The sequence below is a fragment of the Sinocyclocheilus rhinocerous genome, unplaced genomic scaffold (genome assembly GCF_001515625.1).
Source record: "Sinocyclocheilus rhinocerous isolate Xijiao unplaced genomic scaffold, SAMN03320098_v1.1 scaffold148, whole genome shotgun sequence".
Taxonomy (NCBI): Eukaryota; Metazoa; Chordata; class Actinopteri; order Cypriniformes; family Cyprinidae; genus Sinocyclocheilus; species Sinocyclocheilus rhinocerous.
The window spans coordinates 1,486,867-1,514,440 of record NW_015653472.1 but is presented as its reverse complement, the minus strand read 5'-3'; the positions used below and the strand labels follow the sequence as shown (position 1 = coordinate 1,514,440).

At 38.6% G+C, this 27,574-nt stretch overlaps 1 protein-coding gene across 3 annotated transcripts; it reads right to left on the bottom strand.

Moving 5' to 3' along the window:
- Positions 1-101: 101 nt before the first annotated feature.
- Positions 102-27,443, bottom strand: LOC107716135 (nck-associated protein 5-like). Of its 3 annotated transcripts, none has more exons than XM_016522478.1 (12): positions 27,242-27,443; positions 10,118-10,246; positions 9,962-10,030; positions 9,781-9,819; positions 9,427-9,546; positions 8,994-9,083; positions 5,835-8,914; positions 5,108-5,243; positions 4,941-5,016; positions 4,258-4,557; positions 3,360-3,508; positions 102-2,116 (listed from the first exon to the last, which is right to left on the bottom strand). In XM_016522478.1, exons 2-12 carry the CDS (start codon positions 10,235-10,237, stop codon positions 1,865-1,867), a joined length of 4,431 nt encoding a protein of 1,476 aa, XP_016377964.1. In that variant the 5' UTR covers positions 10,238-10,246; positions 27,242-27,443; the 3' UTR covers positions 102-1,864. The 3 variants fall into 3 exon arrangements, with proteins under 3 accessions (XP_016377964.1, XP_016377966.1, XP_016377965.1); XM_016522480.1 differs by having other exon boundaries at positions 27,309-27,443; XM_016522479.1 differs by lacking the exon at positions 27,242-27,443 and adding an exon at positions 16,544-16,959.
- Between the last annotated feature and the right edge of the window lie 131 nt (positions 27,444-27,574).

The window sequence follows — 27,574 nt, the reverse complement described above, 5'->3', positions numbered from 1 at the left end:
TATATATGAAGACACGTGTCATATTTTCTATAATAAATACACCATAGGAACATACTTAAAAAGGTTTTATTGAGTTGCATGAGTGATGGCGATTGCTTAGAAAGGAGATTATGAAAACACATTTATGGCTTTTGCAGGACAGAGTGAAAACAAAAATCAGATAGCACCTTATATAAACATTTTAAAGATATATTAACAACTTCATCATAAATTCTTTTGTAAACATACCAAACTAATATAAAATATTCCTGACAATTACAACAAGGTAAATAACAAAGGTTATAACGGCAGGCAAATTAGGGAACTACGATAGTAACACAAACTACTTATAAAAAAATAAAAATAAAAGAATTTTGAGACATGCGTATAAGAGTGAGGATTTTCTCTCTACAAAAATTTTACACAGGCCTGGAAAGACTGTTGGATGACAAAGCATATATGCTTGTGAATGTTTATAATTAGTCTTTTGTTGTGGTCGTTTCGTTAAAAAAAAAAAAAAACTATTGAGGTCAGCACAGATTTGAAAGGATTTGGGTTGTACTATTAATCTACTAACCTATGGCTTTTTGAGCAAACACTTGAAATTGAAAAGTTTTTTGCCTGTAATCCATGTTGCAGGATTAGCATCGTCAAGCGCATGCAACGCGCATTGACTTGAATTGCACCAAAATGTTTTAGGCTGAAGAAATACGATGGGTTTGTGGGAAATATTTCCCCCCAAAAAACCTTTGCTGAGTAATCAACATGAAACCTGGCCCACAGGAGGCTAATTTCTAACAGCTGTGGAAAGATGCATAAGGCAGAGTCAGCATTATTACATCAACATGAAGAAATCGTCAGCCACCTTTTCAAAATTCCTAAGGAACGATTTGATGATTTTTCTCTCGTGTCTAGTCAGTCAGAGCCAAACTGGGATAATAAAATCCTGGGTTTAAGTTTAAGCTTTGTTAAAGTTCACTGATTGTAAGCAGGGTGATCCAACAATACACAGTTCAAAATTAGGTCACAAGCTCCCGAGTCACAAGTTTCTTTAAATCTTTGCAAAAACAAAGGTAACACAAAAAATAAGTCATGGCCAGAACTGGAGAACAAACTAACCTAGAGACGTACAGCGAGACATGTACACACAAAGTCAGGCACAGAACATGTTTGAACAGAACATAAAAGGAGTAACCAATGAAAGGTGGTCTTGTCTAACCACACTATTCAAAGAAAATAAATAAATAAACGTAAATAATAATTCACCGTGGAACACTGTAGCTCTTTCTTATATGGATCGCACTTACTGTATGTTGCTGCTACGAGGTTTTTTTTCTTTAAACACAATGAATCAAAAGTCTACGGCTGATGCAGTTTTACACAGATGCGTTTTTTTCTTTTCATGAAATATGCATATTAAATTAATTGAAAATCACATATATTAACATTCACTTTCCAATAACTTTACACAAATGTTACCAAAGAGTGTGTGCACCGATGTTGCATGAGAACCAGAACATTCTGTGAGATTAAAAACTGGAAGACTTGTCGCGATGAGCTTGGATTCGTCCTTGAAACATAGTTTAAAGATAATATGAGCTGAACGTCACTACTTTTGCTACCACTTCAAACAGAGAACACGAATGAGATGATATAATGGACTAAAATTACATCACCACAAACACTGTAAAAGTCCTTCTTCCGACCATCAGGATAGAAACGTGGGTAGTTCGTGGGTGACATGTGGCGTGCGGTTTTTTTGGTCAAAAAAAAAAAAAAGGGTTATCCCGTAAGTATCCACCTTTGAAAAATATCTAAGTGTCACGAGAATTGGGGGTTACAAAAAGGTTGTACCTGGTTATCATTCATTCCCTCTGAAAACACTTCAGCCTTGACTACCACACGAGGACAGGCTGTCATAGAGGGAATCGCTCAGGGACTCGGGAGTCTCCAGGACCTGGGGATGGCTTGGAGACAGGCCGTCGTCAGGTCTCTCTTTCACCAACTCCAAACCAGTGTCCCTCACCATGTCTGGGTTAGCGGGAATACGGCTTTTGCCTCTACGTGCCTGACCGGGTTGAGGAAGACTTCTCGGGTCTCCCTCGCGGCTGGCTACAGAATCACTAGTCTTGTTGCGCTGCAGGTAAAACAGGCCCAAAAAGGCACAGTGAGTAACACTGAACAGTACATGATAATATATAACATGACAACACATAATAATACTTTAATCATTTCATTAATCATAATAATACTTTATTACAGTCTATGTGTGGCGATTTAAAAAGTCTATTTAAGTCAATTAAAATTCTAACTGTTATGCTACCTGTTATTATTATTAGTCATTTTAAAGATTAACTTTCAGTGAACTTTAGATGATGGCAAAGGTAATCTAAATGCAAGAAAGTAAACATGCTGCTGAACTTTACTGTGTGTACACTAAGAGAAACACACATCATTCAAAAGTTTGGGGCCATTATGATTTTTTGTTTTGTTTTAAATAAATTAATAAATTTATACTATTATAAGGAGGCACTAAATGGATCTAAAGTGACAGTAAAGACATTTATAAATAAATGCTGCTCTTCTGAACTTTCGATTCATCAAAGAATGAAAAAAATGTATCACCGTTTCCACAAAAATGTTAAGCAGCACAACTGTTGATAACGGAAGAAATGTTTCTTGAGCACCAAATAAGCAGATTAGAATGATTTCTGAAGGATCATATGACACTGAAGACTGGAGTAATGGCTGCTGAAAATTCAGCTTTGCCTTCACCGGAATAAGTGACATTTTAATATATATTCAAATAGAAAACTACAATTTTAATTTGCAATAATATTTCACAATATTACTGTTTTAAAGTATTTTTGATCAAATAAATGCAGCCTTGGTGAGCATTAGAGACTTCTTTTAAAAACATTACAGGTTGGCACCGATAGCCTCATGGGCAGCACACCGACAAATAGAGCCGTTGCACTTCGGGGCATCCAGAGTTCGAGCCCTGGCTCGCAGACCTTTCCCGATCCCGCCTCCCTCTCTCTCTCCCACTTTGCTTACTGTCAATATACAGTAGTCAACATTTGAAGTGGATCAAAACCTTTCATCAAATTTGTCCTAAAACCAAAACAATACCCGTTCTTGTCTTAGGACAACTTTGATGAACTTTTTTGATCCACTTCAAATGTTGACTACTGTATACAGTCCTATCAAAATAAAGGCAAAAAAATGGCAAAAATAAATAAGAAAAAAAAATACCTTTACAAAAAATCTTACGGACCCCAAGCTTTTGAAAGGTAGTGTATATAAATTGTGTTTTAATAAAATAAAAAATTGTTGTAATTGTCTTGTTGGGTGACACTAGGATCTAAAGTGATGCTCACCCTCTTAAATGAAGTCTTGTGACTCACTGGCTCCACTCCGTCTCCAACGCCAAGATAAACCTCAGACGGCTCTGCAGATGCTTTGAGGTTTGGGAAAGTCCAGTTCTTTGTGGGGCCTAATTTCATAGGTGCACCACAGATATCAGTGCCTGAAATTAATAAATCAAAGCTGAGAAATAAAGGAAAAAGAAACACTATCTGGAACTTCTTTCTCTTAAGTTAAGTTCACACTACACGACTTTAAACGTCTGCAGATCGCTGTGCTGTTCACACTACGTGACTCTATGTAAATGATCTGCAACAGGGGGTTACACACTACACGAGCTGACAACAACTCTGTCACCCAACGACTCTACAAACCACGTTTTGTTATGAAAACACACGTGAGAATTGGAACGGGAATGTCGCGAAACAACATGTGAAACAGGAGTTGTTTATTTGAAAATGGATGTCGGGAAGAAATTTGTGCTGCAAGCTGTTTGCTCGATGAAAGATTTTGCTCCATTTATTGTGTCTAAACTTTTCTTTAAGCCATGTTGCTGCTGTTGTTTTTCTTCCGGTGACCTCAACCCATGCCTTGCTCTCTCATTGGCTGTAGCTCGTCACAACACATGACACCACGTGATGTCGAGGCGGCCGACCGGTCCAGATATTTGGCATGCTAGATATTTGTTTGCCGTCAGCGACGCGTCAGCGAGCCTCTTTGATGCGTCGTTGTGTAGTTCACACATAAAGATTGCTGAGCGCCAATCACCCGCTGATTTGCCCCCGATCACAGCCCGACCTGTCGGCGAGCTCGTTAACTTAAAAATCCTGTAGTGTGAACTTAGCATTAATTAACGTACAATCATTCTATATTGAAAACTCACATAAGTGACAGTTAAAAAGTATTATATACCATCATGAACGATGTTTGCAATCTGGCTGGATGGAATCTTGTTTTCCAAAGTGCTGGTGTGATGATCCATATCCTGACCCCCCATATAATCCTCTTCTAAAGATGACAGCTCTCTTTCCAAAGTCCAGGCCTTGTGGGACATTTTCATCCCTGAGCCATGTTTTCCCTGGAGATGAGAAGGGTCACTCTCCCCATGGGCCTTCCCTTTGGGAATGCTTTTGCACCCAGCATTTGCACTATAGTCAGGAAGAGGGAAGGTGCCAATGCCACTATCAAGGGTGTGTGTGGAGATTCCAGATCCTGAAAGAGAGGAATTTAAATATATTATTCATATTTTATTATTTTAAAATACATGAATGATTGTGCTTAATAATATAATAATATTAATTTGAATTATAATTAAATTACGTAATATTAATTTTTTATCTTATTTAAATTATACATGAACACATATTTTCGAGTAGCACTGCATAATCACACCCTAAACATCAAGATAATACTTTCCATACAGCTGTTGCTGGATGACTCGCATATGGGAGCCACAGAAATTCAGACGCACCTAGATTATTCATCATCAGTGACAGGTTAAAACCCGTTTTTTGTCGCTACATGCTAACCAATTGAAATTCCTGCCTCTGGAAACATTGAAAACCATGATGTCATGCATTGTGATCATGCCTTACCTGCAAAGTGTTCATGATGAATCGTCTCAGCCAGGTTCTCATCTGACGTGACATCTTTACTCAGTAACGCAGAAACCTGTGAAAATGCCGTCAAGGTAACATTAAAAGTCATATTGAGAACTTTCAAAACGACATTGTGCATTACATCCATGAATTTCACTTTATACCTTTTCCATGTCATCACTGCTTCTTGTCTGACCAGCAATGCCAGCGCTCTGGTGACTGAATACAGGTCTGGATTTACAGTCAAACGAGAGGCGTCGATGTGCCATACTGATGCCACCAGTGTCCTTCCCATCAACCCTTATGGAAGAATTTGAATACAATTGATGTGAAAATACTATTCACTGTTTGTCTACAGTATATTTACAGTTCAGCTTGTTCATCAGAGACAAAGCGTATGGCTTTGGAATACCTGGAATATAGCAGGTAGACTACTTTTATGATAACTATATCTTCCTTCATATTTCTTCCTTCAGTCATATTCAATTTAAGTTTCAAAGCACATTTTCTCACCATACTCATTCATCAGTTATTTCAATTAACTTTCAACACCTGCAAACCTGCCCTACAACTATGCACTTGAAGATTAAGGAATTAAGGATTTAAGTCATTAATGTGGCCTTTGACTTGTAGCTTTACCGTGGGTTGATTCATACATTAAATGAATATGTCTTGGAACAAAAATGCTGAGAATATGACTGAAAATATTATTTAAAAAATAACATTTAATTGCATTAAGCCAAACCAAATGGCTTAAACTAATTTTTTTCTCTTTTTTTACCTCCTTGAAAAATGTACTTGTGCCGTCTTTCTTTAAAACAAATGTCAAAATAAAACACCTTTGTATAAGTTGTACAAGTATAATTACTGTATAAGTTGTTTTGTACTAACCGGTTTAGCAGTTGCTGCATGAAGTTGTCAGATGGCACTCCTCTGTACATCACAGACAGCTGGCCTTGGGATTGGTCCATCACCACCTCACAGGAATGTCCCTTTCCTTGTCGGTCCAAGGCCACTCCATTCATATAAGCCCGTTCTTCTTCAAGAGCTTTATGCAAGCCCTCTGCCTTCTCAATCAGCATGGAAATGTTTAGGCTCTCGCTCTCAGTTTTCCTCGCAGCCCCCTTGGAATCCTTGCCCACTGAGGATATATTGAGTTTCCATTCTCTCTTGTCATCCTTCACTTTTGACGTTTCTGGTTTACGGCTAAGAGCCGGAAGCTTGCTTTTTCTCAGACCAAACCAGTTGGCAATTCCATTGGAAGCCTTTTGCTTGACCTCAGCCGTTTGCCCTTTATCTTGCTCTTGCAGTTTCAGCATATTTTCCTCAATGCCCTTCATGACCTTCTGCTCGATAGAGGACTGTGGACTGGGAGCAGAGTGCCTTTTTTCTTCAGCAGACTCTACTGGCCTTGGTGGTGGAGGAGGAAGACTCTCTCCATAGGAAGAATTCTTCTTCTTATTGGCCCTGAGATGGCTCCTGTCCTCAGATTTGGACATGTACCTCTGAAACTCTTGAGTAGGTTTCCCATCTCGGTTCATCAAGGGTGGCACAGTTTTAGTTGGTGATTTGAGGGGGATTTTATTGGGGCTGCCACTATGGGGACCAGCAACATTTTTTCCATTATATGAAAGGCTATGAGGTGTCGTACTCTTAGCATAACTCCGCAAAGCCTGCGCAACCTCTAAGTTAGTAGATGGTGGATGCATCTTAGATTTTGGGCTCTCCTGCTTTGCTAAGAATGTTCTAGAGGATTCATGTTCAAGTTTGGAGACTAACGTGCTAGAGGGAAGAGACCTGACAGCTTGCTCAACATGCTGAAAGGCTGGTTGTTTTGAAACAGCACCATCAAGATGACCTGAATGGTATGATTTATCCTCAATGGAATCTGTATTTTTAGGAAGTCTATATTCTCCTGACTTACAATCAGAGTTTCTGTCAGCAATTTTGCTTTTATCAGTGGTTCGTGTTGATATGCTTGCAGCGGACTGAATTTCTTTCTTCTCTGCAAGTGGAGGACAAGTTGTGGACTCATCTGGGTTCCTCAACTTGCCAAGTGCAGCTAGTCGTTCTTTAAAAGAATGACTTGATTCACCTGAATGTCTACCAATCCCTGATTTCTTAGGAACAGGCGGTGGATCGTTCCTTTTAAAAGGTGATTCAGAGATTTGTGAATCATTATCTACCATTTCATTTTTCTCTTGGCTCCTGGACCTCGTGCTAATCCCACTCTGAACCTTCTGGGATGACGACTGACTAGGCAGACTGCGATGATTGACTTGCTTATGCCACACCGGGCTACCTGAGCTGTCCTCTTGGTCTGAAGAATCAGACTCTGGTGAGATTTCCTTCTGCTTGAGATTCGTTGGTCGCTCTATACCAAACTTTGTCTGCTTTCCTTTCGCACCTTCATTAGCCGGGCTGGAATTTTGAAGAGATGAGCTCACTTCTCCAAGCAACTGGGATACGTCGGTGCTGCACGTTTTGGAGATGTCAGAGACATTTTCGTAGTGTGGAATTTTCTGAGGGGTCTTTTGAACATGAGAACTTTGTGTAGGCTTGGCTACACGAGTTGTTTTAGGGATACCACAGCCAAGGTCCTTTGGCAATGGTGCAGGGACATCATCAGGCTGGGGTGGAGAAGTTGGAGCAGAATGTGACTCCGATTTAGAAGGGGGCAGCTGTCTTTGCCTCTCTGTCGTGGTGGCTTTTCGCGGTGCTACAGGTGAATTGTGCACCTCATAGTTGTTGCTCCGGCAAGGAATCTTCGAGCTACGAGTCAACTGAGGACTGAGACGAGGTGGAGCAGGTACTGCAGTACGTTCTCCAAGAGTGGGTATCTTAAGGAACTTGAGCAGTTTGGAGGGTGAGGCCTTGACCTCTCTAAGGCAGGAAACTTGATTCGGGCTGACCACAACTTTCGATCTAATGGACTGAGGATCGGATGGGGTGTCTTTCACAGGGACGGAGATATCATCCAGTACTTTTGAGGCAGTATGATTCTCATTAGGAGAAAATAACAGACCTTTGTGGACTGGTTCATTTTCTTTGAGTCCAAGAGTAGGCAGCTTTGAGGTGGCTATGTTGGCTCGACAGACACAGTCAGCATCTTCTTTTGTTGCAAACTCTTCCTTCTCAAGTCTTTGTGGCGCTACAGCATTTAAGTGCTTCAAGTCCGAGTCCAGTAGCGCCACATCAATTGTGCTATCATCACAAATCGTCTCATTGCAGGTGCTGCCGCTTGACCTGTTGGATTGAGATTCAAGCAGAAGGTCAGATAACCTATTCTTGTCTCTTGTTTCTACCAACACGTGATCGGATCCTCTGGGCTGATCTCTTTCTGAAATGGTCAGTCTTGAGTATGATTCAGGGACTTCTAATGAGTGGGGATCATTCGGAGGGTTAAGACCTTGCTCTGCTGAAAGAATGGACATATCTCCAGATGTCCTATTTATAAACAGTTCACTTGTACCTGTGGCAGGCTTCACAAGGCTCTGCATTTCCATGTTCTCTTGGAAATCAGGCCGAGCCAAATTGAGGTTATCGATGGTAATGGGGCCTGAAGTGCAACAATTGTGGCTACTCTTGACTAAGCTGACTGAATCTTTATTGGACAGCATCAGGCATGTGCTACAACTACCACATTTTACATTGCTGTGCTCTCCTCCATTTAAATGCTGATGTGTGCAAACATCTGGACAGGAATGGGAACAATGTGCTTTGGGTGCATTGCACCTGGATGAACTGTCTCTGCAGGCTAATACAGCCTCATTAGAGGCAAGAGCCTGGCTACAGTCACAGATCGAGGGAATGCCAGAGGAACGATGGTACCGAAGTGGATCGGTTTCTTCAAGCTTGCGGAGGACCTCCAAAATGTGTGCTTTCTTCTTCAAGAATGGGGACATGGCCTCCATGGACGTGGATGAGCCTTGGGTCTCTGGTATGCAATTTTGTGCACATTCGCTGTTTCCCTGTGGAACCAAATCATAAGGATGAGGTAAAGTTGTCATACAAGACTGATTCAACAAAGACTTTGTGTATGGCTCTTACCTTGGCCTGTGCATTCCTCTGAGCCTCAATCAGTTTGCTAGGTTCACCGTGCTGCAGCTCGCCGATGTGCTCCAGACAGGGTGCTGGTTGCTATAAGACAAGACACATCAGGTAAGCTTTAAACTTCTTATTATATGAATCAATTTTTGGATTATGCAAAACACCTCACGTATAACAACTATGCATGCACAACAAGGTTTTTTTTTGCCTGTTTACACACTTACAATTTACAATTCCTTGTAGTTACATGAAAAAATGAAAATAAATTTAAACAGGAAGACGTTAATTGAGCCATTTTCTTCATTTTACAAACAAACCTAATAGGACATCTCTGTGGACTTCGAAGAATGTTTTATGAAAAACAAATTTCAAACTAAAATCGGACCTGCACTGTGCATTTTGTCATCTTATGTTGAAGGATTTAATCATTTACCTGCTGATGTACACATGATTGACTGTGCAGTTTCTCCTGCAGGAGCTCACACAGTGTTCTGTTCTGCCTCTCCAAATCAAACACACGCATTTTCAGCTTAATGCATTCCTCTCTGAGATCCTAAAAGAAAAATCCACAGCTTTTAAAAACCTTTTAAAAATATATGACTAGAATATGTACACCACTTATAAAATACACAACCAACATATAAATTAATCAATAATTTAATAATTCAATAATTTGTAATATATATGAAAACAATTATGAATTATATATAAAATAGCCCTTTAGACTTTGTAGTTCAAATGAAGTTTTTATAACTATGTTCCTGATGCAAAACCACAACGTTTTTACCTTTTGATTGAGTAAAGCTTGGACAACATGGTTGGCGACCTAAAAATAAACAGAAATTAAACATAAAATACTTTCAGGACTATTTTATTTATCATCTGACTATCTAATTGGCTTCTGCATTAGCCAAAAACATAGCAAATCTCCATGGGAAGGCAAATGCAAGGGTTGGTAAGGAACTCACCTCGTCCAAGCATCGTTCATATGCTTCTCTTTGACTCTCGTTTGCTAATGAAAGGGCAGAGTTCTCGGCCTATACAAAAATAGAACAGTTTAAACAGTAAGTCAAGGAAGAAAAGTCAACAAAACTGTATTCTTGGTGAAAGTATATGGCACTTACTTGAAGCTCTCTCACTCGCTCCAGAAGCTCACTGCTACTCTCTTCCTCAAGATAGGACTCCAGATCACCCTCCTCAGACTCAAAGTCCTCATCTACTCTATTTTGGGCCTCTTCCGACATCGTCTCTACCTAACTAAAAGAAAGAGAGTGATTAAAAAAAAAAATATTGTGCCATTATTTTATAGTTTCCCCACCCACAACCTAAACTGCTCAGAGTGAAAGAAAAGTGCTATGTAGATGCAATAAATTATTTCTTCTTATAATCACTCTTAGAGCTTAACTGTCAAATGTTTTTAATGTCGACATAAATACATTCATCTGTCCCAGCTTAATATACAGAGACAACTGTAAGTGTGGGGCAGGGCTATCTGTTTGTCCAACTGATAGAAGATGTGGGGCGTGTTTGGCGAAACTTGTTTGAAGACACATTATTAATGCAATTCTCTTTGGTGTGCTAATGAAGCAGAAATTACATACTCAAACTTCAACAATCTGTAAACCAGCTTTCCAAACATTCTTGTGTACTTTCTGAGTAGCTACAGAACACACTAGCGGTGTGCCTTTTAATCTCGACGTAAAAGAGTTAGTGTGATTATCAAGTCTTTGAGACAGCTCTGAGTGAGTAAAGCAGGACTTGAGTCCCTGGCAGGACACATTTTCAGAGAGGATTAGACTGAAGAGGTCTGAAAACACAAGAGGATTCCAGCCATCATGCAGATTCATGACCTACTGACTTACTGAATGTGGCACAGAATCAGATCCTCTTGACCTGCATTTAAATTTAGACAACAAAACGGTGTTCAAAGACACGTGTTCTAGTGCGATATAAGAACACTAAAATGAGTTATTCTGAAATTAAACCAATCATATATGAAATGATTGCTATCCCAAGCATTTGTGTATGTTTTAATAAATTATGATGGTCAAACCTGCTTGGCAAACCAAGAATTTTAACATTACCCCAATTTTGCTTTGCACATAAAGACATTACTTTATTAAATGTAGGGATGCACTGTATGGCCCATACTGATCAGTATTTGCAATTTGAAGCCATTAACCAATATATTGGCCAATATTAAAACTTTTTTTTTTTTTTTAAATAACTTTACATATCATAATGATACAAATTATACAAAAAAGTAACATTCATGAGACAAAAACCAATGTGACCAAAAAATATACTGGATAACATTTTGAACTCAAAATCCAGTGATATAAAAATATATATTAAACTTGCTTCTCTTGTGTTAACAGTCTGATTTTGATGGCTAACAGTGTTTTTGTTAATGTAAACGTCCTTATTGTTTAACTATATGGTAGCCTACAGTCACCTTTATCAACCAATTCCCACCACTGCACTATACCATAAATCTGACCTTCAATATGAACAGCGGATGTAGTCAACAGACAGACTATCACTGCAAAACTGAATCTAAAAATCAATATGTTCATGGGACTTATTGTTTATTGATCCTCTAAGCATTCTGTGTGCTCATTTATGTAGTAAGCTTATCTATAGACGTCTAACTGTTTGCGAGTGAATAGCTTAAATGAAAACTCCATATCTGGAAGTAAATGAACACAAAGGCTATTGGGGTCAGAGGGTTGACAGGGTGCAGCGGGTCAGAGAGCACTGCTCTGTTTTAACAGTAAAGATGGCACTATTCGACAGGCTCCAGGCCACACTATTGAGCTGGTAGTTCCTGCGGTGCCAGGAGGCTCCTTTCACATGACAGACTCTTTTCACAAAGACACAAGGCATAGCCTTCCGATAGAGGAAGTTGTATTTGTAGCGTAACTGTCACACATTAAGCCGTGCAGAAGAGAAGCATACATACATAAGAGATACATAAGTGATAAATCATAATTTAAATCCAGAATTTAATTCATCTACAAATCCACAAATCCTATAAAAGTATTTTACTGACAAGGTACCAGATGTTTAATAAATAGATATATAAATTATAAATTTTTAAAATAAAATAAAATAAAATAAAGTAAAATAAAATATAGTATAGTATAGTAGCCAAAAACTCACCAAGAAATGAATATAGTGAAAATCCAATGCCTTGGTCAAAAAGCTTGATATTTTACGCCGTAAAAAGCAAGTTTATACGATATTCCTCTGTAGAGTGAATAAAGCTAGAGTAGAACTAACCGGTATTCCAGGTTAGTACTCTTGTTTCTTGTCTGAAAAGAAAAACCTAAATAAAACATCCCTCTGGATTTCACTGTGTCACGCTCGAGTCCTCATGTGCATCTGTCTAAAAAGAGTTGTGTGATAAAGATGATCTCGAGCAACAAGGAAGCTATATCTGCATATTATGCGTACGTGATGGCATATCGGTTTCACAACATTTGCAATACTGGATTAGCTAGAACTGTGTCACGTCTCTACATTTTTACCCTGTGTTGTTAATGCTTGACCGTTTTCCGAATGCTGGAGGCCAGGGCTGGGCAAAATCTCAAGAGGATCACCACTAGCCTCGATCATCTTTCTTTTTCAACTATGAATCACTTGCAGGCAATAAAACATTTATGGATGAGTAAGCTGATTCTGTTGAAACAGAGCCTCAAAAGCCTATTTTAGAATCTTTATGATAATACTGTCAGTGGAGAGATGACTGTCAGTCAAGAAATTCCCCTTTGTTGCTACTGTACTTTTGGGCCTTCCTCAAAAGTCTCCAGAGACAACATCCAACATTCCTTAAGAGATGTTTGGACTAACTAACTCTGAATCATGATGGTTGACTAAACCAGTGGTTCAAACTTAATTTTCAGATGTTAACTGAAAATTACTGTCTGTGTTCAATAGAACAGGGCTAATCCTCTGTACTCTTGTAAGGATCTAAGCAGATTAGCATCAGTTTGCATCTGGTCCTAAACTTAAGGTTGCTGCATACAGACTGTCATATTTCTCTTTGCTATACACACACACATGACAACCTACCCAGACCTTTAATGGGATTTTTTGTTTATTAAATACATGAAATGAAAATTGGGTCATTATTTACTCATCCTCATCTTGTATTTTCTTTATTCAAGAGCAAAACGGCTGGATTACACGAACCACACTCCAGTGTAACGAAAGTGAATGAGGACTAGGTCTCAATGACAAAAAAAAGTTGTCTATATCTGAATTGTGTACTACATTCAAAGTCTTCTAAAGCCATAGGATGCTTCTGTGTAACAAATAGACCAAACAAAAACATTATTTTACTGGCAATCATCTCCTCCAGTCAGTGAGCTGTTAACCGCTGCAAGCGGATCATTGAATCAGTGAGTTGAACTTCAGATCAGGTTTAGTCCGATTGGTGAAGAAATTATTGAGATTATTGTGAATTTGATAAACGGATTCATTTAAAAGATGCAACACAAAAGAATGATTAATTTACAAAATGGATATCATTATCATGCATGAATGAATCGCATGGACCACCTTTATGACTTCTATAGTGCTCTTTGCAACATTGACAGTTATTGAACTGAATAGAAACAAGACTGAACTAAATTGAGCTGAATAATGACGATGTTATCTTCTGTAAAGCTGCTTTACAGCTGAAGTTAAATTTGTTTCTGGTTAATTTTACAACATTAACACTGTTATTTTTCTGTTTATTAATGTGAAGCTGCTTTCAAACAATCTGTACTATATAATGCACTATATATCTTTTTTTGGGGGGGGGAGCATGACAGCATAATATTGGCAGCATTATACATTGAAACAGAGTGGCCAGGACATGCTTCATAAATTCACCTTCTGTGTTCTACAAAAGCCATACAGGTTTGGAACAACATGAAGGTGAGTAAATTAAATTTTTGGGTGAAGTGTCTCTTTAAGAATCATGCATAAAAAAATCCACATTGATCAACCACTATTGTAAACGCCGGGGTGGAAGTACCCACCATAATATCTAGGATGGTTATAGCCCTGCTGTATGTACCATAGCATAGTGGAGTCGATTTTAGCGACAAGCAAAAACAGAGGCAAACAAGCACCCATGCCAACAGGATTCTTGGCAGCGCTCAGGCACAATGCAAGCCCCTTAATCCACTGATATGCTGTATAGTAAATATAGCAATAAAGCACTGTGGCATACCCAAAACAGGGCCCCAAACTCATTTGTCTGTAAAGCAGTACATTTATTGAGGCTAAGCTTCTGAGAGACTACTGTTAACTTTGGTAGGATTTATATTCTCACATACTTCTGAGTCACTGGCTTGGTATGATGCCCAGAGGAGAGAAGTCTACAGAATGTGATTAAGACTAGAAATCAAAGCTATGCTCTGAGATGAGACTCCGACAAACATGGCGGAGTCAGACACCAGAGGCCACTGTCTCTTTTGCTGAATATATCAAACACAAGAGAGCCGCTCTTATCTGACAATGTAGAGGACACAGCTTCTTGAGAGGTTGATCAAATGATGTAGAGGAGAATGTCTACTCAATCAAGGAGAATAATGAAGGAGTTTTAGATTGCACACAATGTCAAATTTATTTTTACCATCGTGCAGTGAACCACAGGCATTCATTTATGGTCCTATCTGTACAAGAGAAGGGCGTCAAGACCAGCAGAAAATCACAACCACATGCCTTCTAATTAATGTAATTTATTTACTTTCAGCAATTACAAAAACAAAATGGATGGTTGAAAGATTAAACCACTTGAATCTGGTAATTAATAGTACAAACAGTTCCTATTCTTCAAAGAAATTTAGTACAAGCCTTTTGAACTTAGTCCTTTGTGTCGGTGTGCAAAAATATTCATGTTTCTTCTACCAGCTTCACCAGTAAGCTATGAATGAATGAACGCCTGCCATGGAGCCGCTTGTCATTTTACATTTTTTGGGAGGTGTGACCTCGTACAGTTATGAATGATATCTCGATTAATGCAAATTAAGATTTAAAAGTGTCGATAAAAAAGGGAAAGTGGATGTTGGGGGAGGCCCTGGATGGCTCGGAGGGGTGGAATAAAGCCAGTGTGAAGGCAATCAAACAGAAGTAGGGCTCTCTGGGATCCCAAAATGTGCTGGGAGCTCCGCCACCATCCCCCACACTCGAGGAGTTATAAAGAAGCAACCAATCGGCATCTGCAGAGACGGTCTCTGATTATTCACACCCTGCACAATGGGCACAGAGCCCACAGACACCTTCATAGCCCAATTATTGATCTTTTCGCATGATTTACAAGCTGATAAAATGATCAATCACACAGAGAGAGAGGAAATACACAGTCTGCAAATGCACTCAACAGAGTTATAATGAGTAAAAGCATTCTGTGGCAAAGCAAACAAACATATAGACCTTCCATCAAGTCCCTAAGGGCATTATTTTTTCTCTTTGATGTAAATTATTCCGGGGATAAAGAGTCTCTGAAGTACGGCGAGGCAGCTTCTATTCCTGAATGTGGCATTAAATATATAAAATCTTGAATAATGCAGGTTTATGCAGCTGGGGTAAAGATTTCCATTGCAATTTTCTGTGTGCTTTAAAGATTATTTCGTCCACTCGCTCGGGCTGTCGCATCAGTGACAGCAAAGGCCCCCTCAAAATGTTTATGGACTCTCTAGTCCTCCATTTTGCACAAAACATAAAAGGCAAGCCATGTTACTCAGTAGCTTTCAGCAAAGTTACCATGCAGGCATCTGCAGACTCATGCACTATTGTTGTCCTTTGTGGCAGCGTACCTATCTAGACGAAGTACGTTGTCTAAATTTGCATGGCCTTGACTGCAGCATGAGCTACCTAAACACACTTAAAAGAGGACTAAGCAAAAGCTTCGGCTTCTTCAATGACTATTTTGATTCGCAGACTAACTGTGAATGAACTCCAATCTAATTCTCAATTACTTACAGTCAGCTTAGAGTTAAATAAAGTGATCACTCACACCCAAACAATGAGTCCTTCAGGCATCACACTGAACGATGCAAGCCATGTTGTCCCTTATCCAAATCAAACAGACTTGTGTTTTTTTACATTTTAGCATGCAACTGCTTCTCTAACCTAGATGGCGACGCAATATACTTTTTAATAGTCCATTTAAAAATGGCATCAGCTGTTTTTCAGGACAAGGAAAACTTGTATGGGTCATTTAATCACACTACGCCAGCTTAAGCAAACCGTTTTGATTGATTAACATACGGAATCATCAATGACCTACCTGCAACGTTCTAGAACTTTCAAAAACATTAATGCATCAAGGTAATATATAGAAATATATTGTATAGATTGCTGTGAAACTGTTTGCCAAGGGATAAATGCATAGTTATTCCATACTAAGCCAAATCTGATATCCAACGGATCATGAATCACACTCCTGACAAAGTGCCTGCAAACACAAGTCACTGAAATACAGCGAGAAACATACAGACGGGATTCAACCGTGGCTAAAAACCAGCGCTGCGAACAGCTATGCATAAAATTACCTTTAATTCCAGTCAGAGCATCCCAGACGTTTCAGTGCAGCCCATGCAAGGCAAATGTGAGACACGGGAGCCGGATCCGCAAACGCCACAAAGCAGCCCTTTGCAATTTTTTAACATTCCCCTTGGGAAATCCTCCTCACGTTATTCTGTAAGTACAGTGCCTGTCCTTAGGTAAGTGCAAGGAAACTATCTATGCCGTCTGCAGTGGCCTCCATGTCCTCCCATTGTTCAAGGGAGTGTGAGGCAGGCATCCTACCCCAACAGACCCAGCCTACTACAACAGCTGTGGGCCAGCCCCACCACCTCTCCTCTGAGTGTCTCTCCCTCCTCCAACGGTTGCAGCTAAACATTAACCCTACAACTGCTGGAGAGGCCATAAAAAAGAGAGGGGGTTATATTTCAAAAAGGCACCCCGAACAAAGATGAGGACAAGGACGGATATCCGAACGAGCATAGGGGAGAAAATGGAGTTACCCAGGCAACTCAGCCCCTTGTCAAGGAGCAGGAGCTTCTTTTCTAAGAGGATTGAGACTGCTTTATCAGACTTGCACTGATTGGATTGCGACTGCAGATACTGTGGAAGTCAATGTGGAGCTGCATGACCAAAAACTGACCTGGATAAATAACACTGCTTCCAAAGATGCAAGTGTCTGGGAAAAGAAGAGACATCCCGGATACATACTTGAAATAAAAAAAGAATAATTTATAGAGCTTGTATATAAAGCTATAAGCTATATAGAAATATATCAAATAAAATGTCAAAACACATAACAAAATTACTAAAACTAAAATTAAACTGAAATTATAATAAAAAGCTAATTAAAAATATTAATAAACACTATAATAGTATATGAATAACAAAAAGTAAGACATAATACACTAATATTCAATATACCATGAAAATTATATCTTATGCAGTGTTGTTAAAATTATTTTGTTTTAGATATAAATAAGATCATTTTTGACTAGAAAACAAGTCCAAAAAAGACTAAAATTAAACAAATTAACCCTTTTTAAAGCACCGCTACATTAGCTATACACATTCAGACAGATGCCTTTGGCCAATACGTCACATCTTGCGCTGTTTTTTGGTGTTCACTTCCATTCAGTTGTGCTTCATCTAGCTGTTTTTGAAAGCATTTTATGTAAACAAACCCAACACCAACTTTTAAAAACATACAGTGCATCCTTAAAACAGATTAGGATGAACACGACAATCTATAAACTCAGGTATACTTCGTTTTCCATGTTCCGCTTTGCCTCACACACTCCTTTGGCCGTGAGCATGGACAGACGCATCTAGTGGGCCGCTCTTTTTGAGCGCTTAAATCACTCGCATATGCACAATAGCCCCGGGCTGCACGTGGACATCAGAGAACTGTAACATTGACGAAAATTACTTCATGCAGACAGTCCGCAAGCCAGAGCTAGTGAAGTAAACATAAGGTAACTCGCTGACTAGTCAATTTTGAAAATATGTCATTTATGTACATTACCTAAGTGTAGTTACAAAAGCTTTATTTAAGTCGAACTAAAGCAATCTTTTTAAACTGTCATGTAAATGCTTTAGTATGACTGAAATTGTACCAGTCTGGGTTTTGTGACTAAGCGTCCTCGTATGGATAATATGGATGTAGCTCAATTACACATTGTGTCATGTATACTTCAACAGACAGATTCAACTCTTGCTCAATTGTAACTGTGCATGTAGACATACTTATTGGTAACCTGAGAGGAGATTTTGACACTTTCGTAATCCTCCCCTAATAAAACTAAATCTCTTTGCTCAAAAGACAACAAAATTCGTGCAGGCACTTAAAGCTTATCTAAATATCTTTGAATTATGGCTACAGGGCTGTCTACAAGGCCAAAGGGCTGAAAAAGCTCATCCTGGACTTTGAATGAACCTCAGATCATGCCCTTGCCAGACACTAATTCATATGTGCATGCCTGTAGGAGGAATTCCACCTCAGCTAGTGTTAGTGTCTTCACATGAGACGACCAAATTGGATGAAATGACCCAAATGCAAGGGGGTCACATGTTGTCTTGGAGTCAACAGTCAAGGGGTGAGAGCTTTCTGGACAAAGGGCCATTGTGATCCTTTAAACTCCACTTTCATGTCTCTAAACACCCATGAGGGATAGACTTACGGCATTACATACAATGATCCGGATCCATAATGAGGCGTATTGTGACATGATGGTCTTAAATGCCAGGAATTCAGTCGTATTGGGAGGTCGTCTTGGCTTTCCAATGTGCTACCAATTCACTACCCAGCAATGACATGCAAAGTGGAGCACACTTGAAAGCGTCTGTAAGCCCCAGGTGCCAAGTGACATTAACATGCTTGTAACAGTTCTGCTGAACTACATCTCCTTAAACACAGCTGGACATTTGGCCTAATTAGAAAATCTCAAAGGAAGTAATGCAGGCAATTACATTTTAAGACTGTTGATTGAGCCTGACTGAGCAATATCTGGAGTTCACAAATGTTACATAACTACAATAACATTGTGATTTGATAGAGCTGATTAGGGAATCTTGGATTCTGTGTGGGAGACCATCAAATGCTTGAGAGAAGGATGTTACTGAGATTCCACAGAATTATATTCCACATACACAGAACAGAAAGAACTGATAAGAAAATATTTTAAAAGACGCATGATATATTAGACTACATCAGTTATTTATTTTTTAAACTAGTATCTATCAATTTTCAATATATTATTATTAAATGGTATTATTGCATTACTAATAGTATCTATTGTGCAATATTATTGTAGTGCATCTATGTGTCCATACATTCATATGATAGATATGAATGTACAATTTAGGCATCACAACATTGTTGTGAAATTTACTATTGATTTTAATGATTGATTTTAGTGTGTTTTTCTTTTAGATAGTAATACCATGCAATAATAATAATAATAATAATAATTAATGACTGCTAAATGAAAAAATATAAATCAGCTAATTGGTATCGGTCTGAATTTTAATACCATCCCTAATAAAAAAATCCTTGCGACAGACATTTGCTAGTGTTAGGTCCACTTCCATTTGCCAGCAGTTGGTTAATGACAAAGCATTTGGGTGACTCAGGATTAAAGGAATAAATCAGCCTCATGGCAAAAAAAAGCCCCCATTGAGAGTGAGACAGCTTAATGGGCGGTAATGTGCTGAACTCCATGTGAGGTGGAGGGGCTGATCCACCTTTTAGAAATGTGACACTAGTCTAAGGGGGAGAAGGAGTGGGCAGGACGCCACTGTGCTAAACTGACCGGTCCTTCTGCCCCGCGGGGAACACGTCTTCTGTATTACAGAAACAATTATGTAGCAGTAAACACTGAAAATTGAAAATTTTTACAATAAACAATGACTTATCCAACAGCATTTATCCTCCGCATCAATTCAAGGATAAGCGTGAACACTAAATTCCAAATATACCATGCAAGTACAAACTGTACAAACACGCTGAGACAAATAACCCGCCTGACAAAGCAAATTTGACTTGGAGGTCACAAACACACGAACAAACGCTGTATCTACGGGACAAGGACATCTGGTAAAGCAAAAGCGGAATAATCTTGTAGTCATGGTTACCACCTTGACTAAATGTCACCCTGGCTACTGTATTGGGAAAAAAGAGGGAGGGTCGGGATCGGGTTCCATTGATAAACAAAAGGAAGAAAAGCCACACGTTTAACAAACCTGGAAAAATTTTCTTCCATTGTAAAATAAACAGCTCAGCATAATAAAACAGTGGGCTATACGCTTGGTTTAAAGACTGGCATGTGAGTTGCGCTGGCCGAGCCGGTGTCCCCGTGCCGGCACTGCAGTAAAGTGCAGTGAAGCCTGGCTTTCAGCAGACTGCAGAGCCAGTGAACATGGACACAGCCACTAAACATCTGGACACCATGCGCCGTGGCTCAAAGCGAATGCCCTCCGGCACCTTCCAGCTGGGATGCACAGCCATTTCAGCTCCCTACCTTCCCTCTTTTGTTCTGCCGCATGTGGCCGCAGTCCACTTAGAAACGCAAGAATCTATATTTAAGCGTATTAATGTGTTCTGCGTGTACTTCCGTCCCACCATTAATCCTCTGCCCTACATACATAAGTAAATTCTGTCTGTTGGTTGTGATGCCTAAACAAAAATGTTTATTAATGATTTTATTGATTTTTTTAAAATAATGTCGCTTTTTAGTCCTCTGCGGTCCATAAATAAGTAAAATTTTTCAGCCAAAAAAGGTTGCAATGCCTAATTTAAAGCATTATATTGATTTGACATTGACAAAAACTTTTATTAATGATTTATAAAAAAATTTAAATAGTGTAGTTTTTTTAGTCATCTACAGTACATAAATAAGTAAATTCTGTCAGCCAAATAAGTTGTGATTTCTAAATTAAAGCATTACATTGATTTGAAATTGACAAAAACTTTTATTAATAAAACCATATTAATGTGTTCTGGTTGTACTTCTATCCAGCCGTTATACCTCTGTGCTACATAAATATGTAAATTTTGCCAGCCAAAAAAGTTGTGATGCCTAAATCACATTGACAAAAACTTTTATTAATATTTTTATTGATTGTTGTTTTTTTTAAATACATTTCGTTTTTTGCTTTATTTACATTACGAAATATGGATGACGTCTTCTGTTCTGCCACACTGTCCACTTATAAACGCTAGAATCCATATTTAAGCCATATTAATGTGTTCTGCGTGTACTTCCGTCCAGCCATTAATCCTTTGAGCTACATAAATATGTGAATTCTGTCAGCCAAAAAAGGTTGCAAAGATAACGGACCGCTCTTTTGAGCCAGATTGATAATGTGGGTGTTTTAAAAGAAGTGACCCTGTCGAAGGGCAGGATGCATATTTAACATAAACATAACATACATCAGCTTTGGTAAGCCTCTCGGGGGAATAGTTGCCGTAATTAACAGGCTAAAGGTCACTGGATCCTAAACCGCCAATGCTTTCATTTGGAGAGAAAAAAGAAGGGAAATGAAAGCACGTGAGGCCATTTTTCCTGGCTTTCAAACAGGGTGGTGGTGTGGCTTTTCAAAGGGGGTCCGTGACTGTAGCCTCTTTGTGCCAGAGAAAAGGGACCCCTGCCATATCAAATGTATGGTGCTGTACAACTGCCCCACTCTACAGCAATGACGATGAGGTTTGTTTGACTCTCATTGCTGCCCAACCAAATCGTAGACATTTATCCCCTCTCTCCCCAAACAGGATGTGCCATTGACCTGGTTTGCTTGAATTGATTAAGGCCACATTCCAAAGCATATTTCCGCTGAGTAAAACTATGAATTGAATGTTTATTGCAGCTAAAGACTGGCACACTGTGAGAAACCAAAGCAAATGTTTGCTTCGCTTTTTTTTCTTCTCTGCAGTGTGAATGTGAAGCAAAATAAATCCATATATATTTGCAAGGGTGCATTGCTTTCACTATGTCACAGCTGATAGGTTCTCAAAGCACCACTGTTCAATGCAAAAGATACTGTTACTGGCTGAGTATACAGGAAGGTAACAGGAATGTAATCTTGACAAACCCACTGTAATAATATATACATTAACATACACAAGTCATTGACGTATAAGGCTGTCAATGATAAAGAAAGGAATTTTTTTTTATAAAAATATAGTTTAGAATGCATTTGCCATGTTTCAATTTAAAGGGTTAGTTCACCCAAAAATGAAAATTAGCCCATAAATTACCCTCAAGTCATCCTAGGTGTATATGACTCTCTTCTTTCAGAAGAATCCAGTTGGAGTTATATTAAAAATTGTCTTTGATCTTTCAAGCTGTTTAATGCCACTCAGCGGGTTTTGCATGCATCAGTCCAAAAGAAGTTAAATAAAAAGCGCCCATCCATAAAAAAAAGTGTGATAAAAGTCATATACACCTAGGATGACTTGAGGGTAATTTATGGGCTAATTTTCATTTTTGGGTGAACTAACCCTTTAATATCTGTATACTCAAAAATCTTTTATACCATTTTCTACAAAAGTCTAATGAGCTAATGACCAATGCTGTTAACAAACTATTACAAATATTTATGTTAATTAAAATAATGCTAAAACGAAAATAAAATAAATATTAGATGAAAAACATAACCTTAAAAAATGAAAAACATAAAATGTTGGCAACTAATTGAAATAAAATAAGTTATAAGAATAATTTAGTAATACAAAGTACATAAAATTACTAAAATTAAAAAATTAAAATAAAAGCTAATTTAAAATATTAATAAATATTATAATACTACAGAAATAATACTAAAATAACACTGTTAATGTCTAAAAATGTCATGTGGTGCAACCATGAAGTATAAAATATTTTCCTTACACCTTGAAAAGATGTGACCATACATCTTAATAATCCTCAAAATCCATCTTAATAATCCTCAAAATGTTTTTTTAATACTACTCCCCCTCCTAATTATCAATTCATAAATATCATTATGGTTTTGGTGAGTCAGACCACATGACCTTTTACAACCTAAACTAACCATGCCTTGTCATAAAGTCAAATTATCAGATTTTTTTTTTCTTAAATTAACAGAAAATGCACATCATGTCAGACATGCATATACATGAATGTGTAAAATACAGGTACGAATTTGCAAGAAAGCCTCACTATGCACCTCAAAAACACAACAAAGACTGGAAGGAGAGAATGCTGCAAGAGTAATTGCGCTCATCCAAATATCTGCAGTGTTTGTGAAAACAGTAGTAATGTCTTGGGGAGATGGCAGCCCACTCCCCTGCTGTGTATACGGCATATCTTTCCAGCATCCCAGAGTAATTGATGAGTTTTCTGCATTTATATGATCCCCCAATCCATAACCATGGTAACAGTTTGCCAGGGTGCAGGGTGAGGGGAAATGCGCCAGCAGGGAAAACTGATAACAAACATTGCAGTCCTAACCCAGCATGGGTAAAACGAGAGCCTGCATGTCTGGAGGGAGTTTAAACATGCTTTGTGCCAACGCTGGCCCATCAGTATACTTTTTAGCCTTTTATGTTGACAAGAAAGATGCTGCTGTAATGACGGCTTTCATTTCCTCACACTAATGCACGACTACTGGGCCCCAATCAGGCTGCCCGGTTATACGGAGGCTCTCAGAGCCAAACAGCCACTGCCAAAGGTCCAATTTCATGCCTCAGCCCTAATTGTCCAAAGAGCCATGTTTAGATGACCAAGCGCAGCACGAATGAAACTGTGCTAAAAACTCTACAGTTTCACATCTGAATTTAAGGAACTGTTCACTTCCCTACTTTCTGAGGTGCTTCCTTAAGGCGAGACACTACAGGCAAAAACTATTTTGAGATTTTGGGCTATTTGACTTTTTATAACATGATGTTCCAGACAACCGGGGAAAAAAACATCCAAAATACACTTTTAAGTGTTTTTTTTGCACATCATCTATTTGTATATGTAGAATTCAATTACATAAAAATTTTTAAAGGAAGTTTTCCCTGCTGAAAAAAGCCTAAGCTGGTTGGCTGGTTTTAGCTGGTCTTTCAGCCTGGTCATTGCTGGTTTAGCTGGTTTTAGAAGGGTTTTGACCACTTCTTGAGCTGGTCAGGTTGGGAGACCAGCTTGACCATGCAGCTTAAACCAGCATAGGCTGATTTGAGCTGATTTTTTTTTTCTTTCAGCAGGGTTCTCTTGCACTGAGCCAAAAAATCTCTAATTCATTAGCACTTACACACACCAAACTTTACAGTTTTACTCCTATCTATATTCTGAATGTTTTTAGGGGTTTGCTAATAAATCATTTGCCTGGTTTTATAACATTTTATTCCCAAAATCATAGTGACATTTTTTTTCTGGCTGTTAACAGTATTTTTACATTTATAGAGTAATAAAAAAATTCCCCAAATCCCCTCTGTAAAAAGTTTTGACTTCAAAACGTCAACAAAATTTTAAACTTGGCTTTATCCGGTGTTCTGGAAATATATGCAAATTTACTGCATATTTAATTAGATAATTAATGCCTAATTGACAATTACATGTAATACAAATAATAATAATGCAATCAAACAACTAGGGAAGTATGGTGACTACTAGTTAACATCTTTACCATATTCACTTGGATCGTCTTGCCTTAAAGCTGCACCGAATAACAAATCAAGAGACATTAACCTTTTTAACAACAAACATTAAACCGGGGGGCGAAATCTGCAAGATATCACCTCTAAATTTTCCCACAGCACCCTGTGGGATTTCATTCCTTTATCAGATGTTTCACAGGGGTTTTGTTTGTATGCGGCTCATATGGCTCTGCTTTGTGATAGCAGCTGATCGGCGTCTCTGCCGCGCACTAGGATCAGGTGGCCAAGCACAATCTCCCCCAACCATTCTGGGCTCCAATCCATGGAATAACATCATGAGCCACAACCTGGAAAAACAACGAGCGGCACTGTTCGCAAGCTACAACATAACAGGGAAACAACTTCAGGCCATGTGGGAGCTGTAACGTGTTGAAATGTAATGCTGCGCTATGACTGATAGCATCTTATTTAAATATGTATATATGAGAACAATAGTGTGACCTCTTTGGCACAGTGATTACATATGGAATGCAAACTACGCTGCTCAGAGTGAGTGGATTTCTGCTGAATTTGCTATATTTATTAGTACAGAGTCAGTCATTTCTGTGGAAGCAAATAATGAATGAAATGTTTCAAGTGAAAGGTGTTTGCGATTCCTTTAGGTCACTCCCTCTATTCTATGTTAGAAATGTTGGAGCTATGGAAACGGTTTCATATTTTCGCTCATCACTTGAGTGAATTCACACAGGAAAACATTCTGAATTCCTCACTAAATGTGTTGGAATCTTTAATAATGTGATCTTGCCTATGTCATCTGACTCCCATTAAGGACAATGCATGTCCGTCGGGCATGCAAAAACATCAAAAGCCACATGAAGATAATGTTGTGATCATGGGAGTAGTTCGCAAAATCACCACACGACCATGACTATCTGCAAACATGGGAGCAAGGCCCCCTGCTGCCTCTAATGTCCTCTGTGGCCATTTGGTTTACCGAGCAATTTGGAGTTTATCTCGCCTCCAATTGCTGTCAGCTATTTTGGGGACATTATTTACTTAATCGGCTGTGCAAAGGTCTGTCTTGGCATCAAAATTCCAAGAGCACTATGTAAGAATAAATGGGTGGATTCTTCAATTAGAGGGACTTTGGATTAAATGAAATCTTTAGAAATGAAACTGTCTTCGATCTATGTTAAGCTTTTGGCACATAATGAACATCTGATCATGGTCAACCAACTTTTAAATAGTTTTTGGTACAATGTGTGATTTTAATGATGTGATGCTAATGATATTTTTCACTTTTTGGTAGAAAAAAAAATTAAAGGATAAACCTTGGACTTGATAACAATTAACTTAAAACAAATTGACAGCTTATGACATAAAATTCTCAAAAACCGACTGGTTTGGTAATGACACCCAGGGAAAAAAGTATTGTATTATTAAGTGGAAATTTAATTACAATTAATTTCTGAACTTTAAATGCTCATTTGTGCAGCAATGTGCTACTGTCACTTGTCACTTCCATCATTGATAATAATAATAATAAAAAAAAAAATTGGGGGGTCAATTGGTCTCACTTGCTGTAATGACAGCAAGAACAGTGATTCTTTGTTAAAAACTGCAAATTGCATACATATGTACCAAATATGTGTGAAAAATATACATGACAAAAGAGAAGTTAAAATGTCTGGGGGAGGACAAGTTCAGCAAACTGAACATTTCAACACTCTTACAAATTAGGAAAAAGTAATTAAAGAGCAATAAAAATCACCTTTTAAAACAGCAATGCTTTGCTTTTTTTTTAATCATCTAAGAAACAAAGTTTCCATAAATGAAAAATGACCCAAATATCTCTACTGCACTGCCTTTGAAACTTGAATATTAAATGTAGGAGAATTGTAGGTTGTAAGCCAGTCTTAACATGGTCTTGAACATGGGACTTGCAAATGTGAAAAACATCTGTAAAATATTAAAGGGGAGGGGCTGGGGGGCATGCTTTTACCCTCAATTACTCTTGAATTAGTTGCTGTTTTAGGGTCTCAAACAGAATGAACTGCCAAAATGAGCAATTTTACAATGCAGTCTGCGTTCTCATCACACACAAGTAAACTACAAAAGTTGCGGGTTCCCAAAGTGTGTAACTATAAACAGGCTGCACGTTCGCTATGCTGTAAAAAGAGGAAGGGCTAACGTTATAGCTTTAACTACATAAAAAACAGTGATCCGGGGAAAACTGATGCAAAGGCTTAAGATAAATTCGGATTATTGTGATATTTGTGCGCTGCCATGAAAAATATATGAATGAAATATTTGTTTATATGTGAAGCAAACTCAAAAGAAGTCGATTGTGGCAGAATTAGACATTAAAAGAGCCAAGCGCACTGCATTTCTGAGCAAAGCAGGATATCACGACAAGCATCCTCAGTCTACAACCCCACCGGTGTCCCAGATAGCCGGATGGCTAATGCCCCACATTTCCCTTTCCAATCTTACACCACGCACATCAACATTTAATACCACAACAAACCCCTCTACGTCCATAATACACTGCATTTTGCAAAATCAGCATACTTTCGACACGTAAACGTCAAACTGTGCGTGCGATGGCTGAGGAAAAAGGGCTCTTTACCTCGCACGATCCTAGTGTTGCTTCGGAAGGTGTGAAAATATCCCCGATGAATATCGCTAAGAAATACCTTGAACTGTACTTTTAAATTCACAGCTTGTGGACATGTTTATCTGTTTTCCCGGCCGCTGATTAGAGGTTTTATCGTCGTCTCTTCCCATCCGTCTCTCTTCCCGTGTTTAGGTTAAAGCACTTGCAGGAAAAGTGATGTCATGGCTTGAAATTGTGTTGCCCGCCCTACTTTTAGTAAAAGGGCCTGTCTTGTGCTCCACGTAGCGTTTTTAAAAGCGTGTTTTCATTTAACTTATTTAATAGATTTTATTTGCTAACGCAGTT